This window comes from Cajanus cajan, chromosome 3, assembly GCF_000230855.2.
Source record: "Cajanus cajan strain Asha chromosome 3, NIPB_CcT2T_4, whole genome shotgun sequence".
NCBI classification, from domain to species: Eukaryota; Viridiplantae; Streptophyta; class Magnoliopsida; order Fabales; family Fabaceae; genus Cajanus; species Cajanus cajan.
Genome location: NC_138519.1, coordinates 6,439,258 through 6,449,887, shown reverse-complemented (window position 1 = coordinate 6,449,887; position 10,630 = coordinate 6,439,258). Strand labels below are relative to the sequence as shown.

Sequence of the window (10,630 nt, the reverse complement as noted above, 5' to 3'; positions counted from 1 at the left end):
TGGATTGGGCCCCTAATTGATTTTGGGTCTGGCCCAGTATTTTTTATTCTGATGGGTTACGACCTCAAGCCCAAAAATAAGGCTGCATTCAGTTACGCCGAGATAATTAATGGAAACTTTTATTCAAAAAATCCGAAATTATGGTGGGATTGTTGTGTGGATAACTTCACAACATTTTATTATAAAAGTTTTTTATTATAAAACTTGAGGGGCTAAGATATTTTTTTTAATACTTATATCTAAATATTTTATTATAAATAATTCATTATTATTTATATTTTTTTTCTCTCATTTTATCACATTATATATCAGTTAGGATGACAACGAGGCGGGTCGGGTACGGGTTTCATGATACCCATCCCGTCCCCGTATCCGTACCCGTCATGTATATAATTTTTAGGCTAAAACTTTATTTTGGTCCCTTATATTAATTGTTTATTTCAATTTAATCCCATTTTTATTTTTTGTTTCAATTTGGTCCCAAACTAATTAATTGGTTTCAATTTAGTCCCAAATTAATTAATTGGTTTCAATGTGGGACTTCCGTCTAAATTATTTAAACGGAGTTAACTTTTGGCCACGTGGATGCCACGTAGATGCATACGTGGATGTCACGTGGATACCACGTGAATGAGAGTTTTTTTTAAAACACCTGGACCTAGAACGGCCTGTTCTAAAACCGGAACGGGACGTTCTGGGTGCACTTTTGGTGTGTAAATTTTGCATCCGGAACGGCACGTTCCAGGTGCAAAATTTACACACAAAAAATGCACCCAGAATGGCCCGTTCCGGTTTCAAAACGGGCCATTCCGATTTTATCCTTTTTTTATATATAAAATATTAATAATTTTATAAAATATATATTTTTAATTATATTTTAATTATATTATTATATCTAATAAAATAAATATATTAATAATTTTTTTATATTTTATTTTATTATGTTTATCTTATTAATTTTTATCATTTTATTCCTCTAATCTTAAATAAGTTGCAAAAAATTATAAAGAGATATTTAAATATTTCTTCAAACAGAAAGAGAAAAAGAAAAAATTATTACTCTATTTATAAGACAATTATATTTTATAAAAATAAGTAATTTTAAAATTTTTATCATAAAAAAATATTTTTCAAAATTATTATATTTTTTAATAAAATTAATAAAGAATATTGGTTTAATTGCATTTTTTATCCCTCAAGTATTACAATTGTGCAGTTTTGATCTCCAAAATTTTAATTGGGTAATTTTAGTCCTTAAAGAATTGCAATTGAGCGATTTTGGTCCTTCAATTTTTAATTGAACAATTTTAGTCCCTCGAATATCATAATAGTATGATTTTAGTTTCTCCCATTAAAAATTAATAATTTTAATATATATATATATATATATAATGTTTTAAAATTAAATAATTATTTATTTATTCAAATTAATGTATATTATAATTTTCGATACTATATCAATAATATTATTAATATATTTATAGATAAACTAATAATTTGATAAATATAACTTGTTATATATTAATATACTTTTACAAAAATATAAGTATATTAATTAGAAATATATATCTGATCTTATATATTTATATTTTTGTAAAAGTATATTAATATATATTAAGTTATATTTACCAAATTATTAGTTTATTTATAAATATAGTAAAAATATTATTGATATTAGTTTATCACTAATATTAAAATACTAATAATATATAAATTTTATTTATTTAATAATAATAAATATACGTTATATATACGTTAATTTAAATAAGCAAACAATTATATAATTTTAAAACATTATATATATATATATATATTAAAATTTTAAAATTATTAATTTTTAATGAGAACGACTAAAATTGCACAATTATGATATTTGAGAGATTAAAATTGTTCAATTAAAAATTATGAGACTAAAATTACACAACTATAATCTTTTAAGGACTGAAATTACTCAATTAAAACCTTAAGGATCAAAATTGCATAATAATAATACTTGAGCGATCAAAAACACAATTAAGCAAAAAATATTTTATTCACAGTTTTGGAACGGGCCGTTCTGAATTCAGAACGGCCCGTTCTGAAACCACAACGGGCCGTGTTGAAACCAGAACGGCCTATTTTGAAAGCAGAACGGGCCGTTCTGGTTTCAGAACGACCCGTTCTGCTTCACTGGTGGTGTTTTAGTTTTGCAACCAGAACGGCCCGTTCCGGTTTCAGAACGGGCCGTTTTGGGTGCAGGTGTTTTCAAAAAGATTCTCATCCACGTATGCATCTACGTGGCATCCACGTGGCCAAAAGTTAATTCCGTTTAAATAATTTGGACGGAAGTCCCACATTGAAACTAATTAATTAATTTTGGACTAAATTGAAACAAATTAATTAGTTTGAGACCAAATTGAAACCAAAAATAAAAGTGGGACTAAATTGAAACAAACAATTAATATAAGGGACCAAAATAGGATTTTAGCCTAATTTTTATCTTCATCCCCATTTCATCCCCGTCGAGTATCGGATATACTTGTACTCATACTCGTCAAAAATTATTATTTTTTTTGTAAAAAAATATACAATATTTTTAAATTATTTTTCTATTATATTACAATTATAATTAAGTTATTTCTCTATTTCAAATTATAATAAATAATCACACATAATAAAATATTAAAATTATTTAACCCAATTATCATTAAGTGAGTATTAAATTGGGGATGGGGACGGGGACAGGTACGAGGATGGGTACAGGGCGGGTAAGTATATACTCATACCCGTACCCGATTTAATATATAGGATTTTACCTGTACCCGAATAAACCAGGTATTTTCTGTCAAAATTGGGACGAGTTCGGGTATTACCCACAGGTACGAGTATATTTGTCATCCTAATATCAATCTTATATTTTTTTCTTTTTTTCTTTTTATAAGTGTAATTAAATATAATAATTTTCATCTATCAACCTATAATATTTCTCTTTATAATTTTAGGAGCTAAAAAAATATTTTAAGATAATTTTGATAATTTTTAAAAGAATGGGGGAGACCATGTCCCTCCCTGACCTTATCCCTGAATATCGACAAAACTTGATATTGAGTCGGTTTCTTTTAAAAAAATTATAAAAGCATTTTATTAAAAATAAAATAAGTATTTTTTTAGTTTTTAATGTGTTTGTCTAACTTTTTTTTTTAAAAAAATACTATTTTTAAGTAAAATAATTTTTTTTTAAAACAATACTTATTTAAAAATATTTCTTTTAAATTTTAAGTAAAAGGAACATTATTCAATAATAAATAATTTATATTGTGATATCAAATTATTTTTATTTATTAATAATTATTTTAAAAATATTAAAATTTAATTCATAAATAAATATGAAATTGAATTATACAAGAAGTTAATAGGATTTTTAAAAACTTTTCCATTAAAAAATGGTCCTAAAAAATATTCTTGTCTAATATAGTTATTCACCAGGAGTTGATGTCTTATGTAGTTATGTTCTAGTGAAAGTAGAGTCCGATCTCTAATCTTTATATAAACCTAAAACATGTTCTGAAAATGTTTCCCTATTACAAGTGGTCTGATACTAGACCCCACCACAACACATACATCGGAGAATATTAATAACACATTTTTTGACATAAACTTCACGTCCTTTAATATGATCCATGTAACTTTAATCTGATAGCAAGGAGTAATGTAGGAAGTATAAATTACTACTGACCATATGAGCATGCTAAATCTGTCAACATGTTAAAAGAAAAAAAATTTACAAACTATATTGGCCCTCGATTCTATTTCGAAACCAACAAATGGTTATATAACCGCTTATCTACAGAACTAGGCTGGTATAAAAAGAAATCCACTTTTCATACCACATTGCACGAGTTCCCAACTCATACAACATCACATGAATGAGCTTCAAAATAGGAATTTACAAGCTACTTAACAAAGAATAAATCTCAGTAACCTGAGGGTGTGTCCTATCTTGTACAGAGAATTGGTGAACAATTCCCCCCAGTTCAATCCAACTACAACCTGGAATTTTCTTTAATTCTCTTGCTTTCATTTCTGTCCTAACCCTCTTTACATTGTCCCACATGCCCAAACTGGCATAAATATTAGACAGAAGCACATAGGAACTTGGACTGCATGAATATAGCTGAATCATTTGCTGAGCTATAGGCTCCCCTATAGAGAAATTTTCATAAATTTGGCAAGCACTAAGTAGAGTCTTCCAAATCACATCATTTGGTTCAACAGGCATCTCCTCCACGAGTTTCTTGGCTTCTTCAACATGCCCTGCGCGGCTAAGCATATCCACCATGCATCCAAAGTGCTGCACTTTAGGTTCCAGCTTGTATACCTTTTGCATGAGCTCGAAACATATGAGTCCCTCCTTCAACATGCCAGCATGCCTACAAGCACTCAACACCCCAATGAAAGTGATATCATCAGGAATAATACAAAGCCTTCCCATCTCCAAGAGAAAATCAAAAGCCATTTCACCCATTCCATGAATAGCTAAGCCACCGATCATAGCATTCCAATGATCAACACATTTTTGTTCAACACTCTCAAACACTGAGATAGCATTCTCAATGCTACCACACTTTGAATACATGTCAATTAGAGCAACACCAAGTTTACCATTCAGAGAGTAGCCCTTCTCCACTAAATAATTATGTACCACAACTCCATCTTCAACGTATCCTAATTGAGCAAATGCTGTGAGAACAATCAACAAAGTAGTTTCATCAGGAACCACATTAGTTGCCCTTCTCATGTCATGAAATATTTTCAAAGCCTCAATGCAATAACCATTCTGAACATATCCAGCCATCATCGAATTACAAGAAACAACATCTCTCCTCGGCATTTCATCAAACAACAACCTCGCCGCAAGAACATCACCCGACTTCGCGTAACCGTCAATCATGGTAACCCAACTGACCGAATCCCTATCCGGCATCTCGTCAAACAACGCCCGAGCATCCTCCATCTTCCCATGCTTCACACAACCATCGATTATCGTGTTCCACGAAACCAAGTCCCTCTCAGGCATTTTAACAAACAAACTCCAAGCAAACCTCACCCCCTCTTCCCACCTCACATACCCTCCAATCATCGAATTCCAAGTAATCAAATTCCTCTCCCCCATACCATCAAACAACTCCCGCGCCCTCTCAACCGCCCCACACTTCACATACCCATCAATCATCGAGTTATAAGAAACAACATCCCGGTCAGGCATTCTATCAAACACCTGGCGTGCAAGCTCAATACACCCACATCTCACAAACAAACCAATCAAACAATTCCGCAAGAACACATCTTCCCCAAAATCCATTTTCCACAGCAGCCCGTGAACTTGCATTCCCTCCCTCACCAACCCCACTTTGGCACAAGCCTTCAAAGCGAGGGAAAACGAGTACTCATCCAAACGCACCCCATCTTCGAGCATCAAGCGGAGCACAATCAGAGCCCTTTTGGGGTCAGAGCCATGAGAGTGGGACCTGATCACGGTGTTCCAGAGAAAAGGGTCGCGAAAAGCCTGGTGCTTGAAGAAGACATAGCGTGCGAACTCGACGAGAGGCTCGTGGGGTGAGGAAATGAAAGAGAGAACGAGCCTGGTGGTGAGGGAGGGGCTTTTGATGAAGCCCGTTGTGATCATGCGTGCGTGAAGCTGGTCTACGTGCTCTGTGGTTGTGCATTTTGAGAGCGTGGTGAGTGTTGGTATGGGTGAGGCCCATGGCTGGTGTGAAGAACTAGCACACACAAGCATTAATGGCTCAAACTTTGAGCTAGTTTTTTTGGTAATAGAAGGTGTACAGTGTAAAGATACTTGCAGTGTTGACTCATCAAATTGGGTCAAGCAAAGGTGTTTACTGTTTAGTTCTCCCATTTCAAAAAATCAAAGGTGGCATGGCCTCCCATTTGGATAAGGTTATCTTTTTGTTTACAGGGATGTGTATCCTTTTCTATTTGATTTTTTTTCTTCTTAGTTCTACTTCTTAGAAGTTGATATCTTAACTCAAATTCGAAATTCTGATTAACAGTTTACAAAGATTTTGAGGAAAATCCAATCCAAGTCTTTCTTTTCTCTCTACCACTGGGTTCATTCTTAGAGTCTATTTGAAAATAGATAACTCAAATTTAAAATTAAAAAAATAAAAATAAGTTTCAATTTGTTGACCAATCTAATTCAACTTGTCATTAACCAATCTAGTCAGTGGATTGAGTTATTTGGGTTGATGTACTTAGTCATAAAATTCATTTAAAGGAGTTGTATATAGGACTCAAGTTGATTCATTTAGAAAGGTTAAATGAGTTTATCATTGAGTTTAATGCTAACATAATTTGTTTGTTTTACTATTGACTGCATATAACGTTATTGAAACGTTTTCTTTAGACTTTAATTTAGGGATTCTAAACTATATTTTGTGGCTGCAAACGTTATAATAGTTGACTTTATACAGTTGATTGGCATGTAGTATTTGTCTTTCTTAGGAAAAGGGCAAGGGACCAAATACCAAATTCATCCATTCCTATCAAGCATTTATGTGATAGAACTTTTAAATTTTTTATTTAGATGTATATTGACCGGAATTGTTGGATACAAAGGGATGTTAATTGTTTTATATGTGATATTTTATGGTGTTTTTGCTTCACATCTTGATCTTATGATCCCAACTCTAACCATTGGTTTGTATGAGTTGCATCTTGTGATGGTAGTAAAAGCTTCACTTCATTTGGTTATCTTACTCGATCTGTTTTTTGTGTATGGATAGCAACTTTTACTTAATGATGAATTTATATTATTTCTTTTTCCCATGAATCAATATGATGTTTCGGGTGAGAGTTCATAATTAATTTTTAAACCAAATGTTTATAACAATTATTAGATTCATTTAAAGATATTTCATGACTCATGTTATTTCAAATTTTATTGATTGTTTTTCTTCCAAATCTTGTCAAATGGTAAGGTTTCTCTTATAAAGGAGTTACTTAGGTGTATTGTCAAAGAAATCGATCTTGATATTTAGTTTGGAAGGGTATACTTTTTCATCAATCTCCAATATGTATAGTAAAGAGTTTAAGTCAAAGGTTTCTCTAAACTAGTTGGAAGAATACACTTGTTCACTAATATCAAACATGTACAACACAAAAATAATAAGCATACCTAATTAGTGAAGCGGCGGAGGTATTAAATATACTTTTAACAACATTACAAATTTACAATTAATACAACTTGTGGGCGAAAAGAGTTGCAAATCAATTGTTTCTCAATTGTCAACTTTTCAAAATTTATTTTTTTTGATAAAATTGTAAACTCTTGGACAACGTAAAAACAAAGTTGTAAAAATTGTTAGAACAAATTGTTGTAAACCTTCTTTTACAACAACACTCATAATTTTCATTTTCTAGCTTGGTCTCATACATCACATATTTTATAATAAAAGTATTAATATATTTCTCAGCTTCCTAATTATTTAATACAAATCACACATAAATATCATGCGTACGATATCACATTACATATATATTGATAGAGTTGGAAGGCCCAAACGTATAATGCGAAGCCCATTAAAGTTCAAAGACTATATAACTTAAAGATTGGGCTTTTAAAATAGGCTTGGTGTTATTTTGTTTCATTTTGAATTCTGTTGCATTGTTGTTATTCCCTAAATCTGTGCTCTACACGTGTAGGCACCCAATATCTTTAGGTCTTTCTTTTATAGTGACTGTATGGAAATTCTTCAAGCATGGAATGAATATCTTTCTTAGCAATAACCTAGTGTAGAATCGTTTCTTCTAGCAAACCTCTATTATTTGGTGCTCTCGTTCTCCTCATGCCTCCCCGTTCTTCTAAGGAAGATGACCCCATTCAAAACCTTTCCACCAAATTCACTGACCTCCAGACCCAATTTGAATCCCAGGTTGCCACATTTGAGTCCCAATATTCTACCATGCAAGCTGCCATCAACCAGAACCAAGAATCCTTATCCACCATCATGGCCACCCTTCGTACGCATTTTGGGAATCCAGGTTCGTCCACTTCTGGGGCCTCTATACCTCCTTCCTTTTCCTCGGTTGACAATCCCTTTAGTGCCCACTTGCCCTCTAATTTTTTTCCATCTCACACGCCCCCAGCAATTAATTTTTGTGACCCCTCCTACCTGAGACCCCCCCCCTATTTTCACCAACCCCACTACTGTCACCACATCCATACCAATTATCCCTCCTTTAATACCCCCAAATTCCTCCATCCTTACTCCTCCCATTCAACCTTCCCCACCTTTTCCTCACTCCCAAATTCGACCCCCTAAATTAAACCTCTTACCGTTTGATGGCTCTGCCCCTTTGGATTGGTTATTTCAGGCTGATCAATACTTTATGTTTTATCAAGTGCCTTGGGATCAGCGGGTTCCTATTGCAGCTTTTTATATGCAGGGTGATGCATTAAGTTGGTTTAAATGGATGTTTCACAATAATCAATTAGGGGATTGGCCTTCTTTTGCACGGGCCTTGGAAGTTCGTTTTGGGCCTTCATCCTATGAGAACCACCAGGGTGAATTATTAAAATTACGCCAAACCAGTTCCGTTGCTGATTTTCAGGCTACTTTTGAAAAATTGAGCAATCGTGTATTTGGCATTCCACCGGAAGTTCTGAAGAATTGTTTTATTTCTGGGTTAAATACAGAGATTCAAAATGAGATGGCTATGTTTCAACCCCAGACAATTTCTCAAGCCATTGGGCTTGCTAAATTAATTGAAGCCAAATTCAAAGACGCCAAACCCAAGTTTAACCGTTCCTCCCCCTCTTTTCCTAACCATACACCCTCCACTGCTAAACCGGCCAATTTCGTTACCAAACCCTTGGTGCAGCCCGCATCTCCATCTTTTCCCATTAAACGTCTTTCTTCTCAACAACTACAAGAACGACGGGCTGCTGGTCTCTGTTACAATTGTGATGAGAAATTTCATCCAGGACATAAGTGTGCCACCCCAAAATTTTTGTTGCTACTTTGTACTGATGATGCTGATCCTAATTCAGGTGAATTAGTGGCTGAACCTACTTTGGACGATTACGAACCTAACCCTGCTATTCATTTTCAGCTATCCCATCAGGCTCTCACAGGTGTTCCCTCTCCTCAAACGTTGCGGTTTAAGGGTACTATTAATGGTTGTACGGTAATGATTTTAATTGATTCAGGCAGCACTCACAATATTATCCAACCACGTTTGGCTCACCATTTACAATTGGATATGAGTCCCACTTCCCCGTTCAAAGTTATGGTGGGCAATGGTGAATTTATTCTGTGTGATAAATTGTGCTCTGGTGTTCCTCTTACTATTCAAGAGGCCGTGGTTCAGGTTCCCTTGTACGTGATACCTATTGAGGGAGCTGATGTGGTTCTAGGGATTGCGTGGCTTCGCACTTTGGGGCCAATTCAAGCTGACTTTTCTGTCCCTACCCTCACCTTTAGCCATCTCAATACGAAGGTGACTATCACTGGTGACTCTGGTTCCCCTACCATGTCTTCCTTTCATCAATTATGTCATTATATTCACCAAGATTCGGTAGCCTCCCTACATTTACTACAAGTTTCCCATACAGATCCACGCCCTCCATTACCCCTTTTGGAATCCATTCCTACCTCTACTCCTCCTGAGATTAAAAACCTTTTAATCACTTACGAGGCTGTCTTCCAAATACCTAAAGGCTTACCCCCCAAATCGCCCTCAAAATCATCATATTCCCCTTTTACCCAATTCCACCCCTATTAATATCAAACCTTACCGCTACCCTCATTCCCAAAAGACCATTATGACCAACCTGATTACAGAAATGTTAAATGATGGCATTATTAAGCCTAGTACTAGTCCTTTTTCCTCACCAGTTTTATTAGTTAAAAAGAAGGATGGTACTTGGAGGTTTTGTGTTGATTATCGTGCTCTTAATGCCATTACCATACGTGATCGTTTTCCCATACCCACCATTGAGGAATTGCTAGATGAACTTGGTTCCGCTCAGGTTTTTTCTAAGATTGATCTTCGTTCTGGTTATCACCAAATTAGAGTAAATTCTTTTGACACTTTTAAAACTGCTTTTCGCACCTTTGATGGTCATTACGAGTTTTTAGTGATGCCTTTCGGCCTCTCTAATGCTCCCTCTACGCTTCAAGCTACCATGAATGAATTACTAAGACCGTTTTTAAGAAAATTTGTACTAGTATTTTTTGATGATATTTTGGTCTATAGTAATTCATTCCACGATCACTTGTCACACCTGAACTCTGTTCTTCAGCTCCTATTGTCTAACCAATTTTATGCTAAATTTTCCAAGTGTGTGTTTGCCATGCCTTCGGTGGCCTATTTGGGTCATATTATTTCAGGCCAAGGGGTTCAACCTGACCCAGAGAAGATTCAAGCTATCGTAGCTTGGCCTCCTCCACGTTCACTCACGGCTCTACGCGGGTTCTTAGGCTTAACTGGTTTTTATAGAAAATTTGTCCGCAACTATGCAACGATTGCCACTCCCCTCACCGATTTGTTGCGTTCACCTATTTTTCAATGGAGTTTACAAGCACAACAAGCTTTCACCGAGCTCAAAAGTAAAATTACATCTGTTCCG

At 34.5% G+C, this 10,630-nt stretch overlaps 1 protein-coding gene across 1 annotated transcript; it reads right to left on the bottom strand.

Moving 5' to 3' along the window:
* Positions 1-3,689: 3,689 nt before the first annotated feature.
* CRR4 (Pentatricopeptide repeat (PPR) superfamily protein) lies at positions 3,690-5,956 on the bottom strand. Its single transcript, XM_020384809.3, has one exon. It carries the CDS (start codon positions 5,894-5,896, stop codon positions 3,926-3,928), a length of 1,971 nt encoding a protein of 656 aa, XP_020240398.1. The 5' UTR covers positions 5,897-5,956; the 3' UTR covers positions 3,690-3,925.
* Between the last annotated feature and the right edge of the window lie 4,674 nt (positions 5,957-10,630).

Coding starts and splice junctions, on each gene's coding strand:
- CRR4 (XM_020384809.3), bottom strand. CDS start 5,896: ATGGGAGAACTAAACAGTAAACACCTTTGCTTGACCCAATTTGATGAG.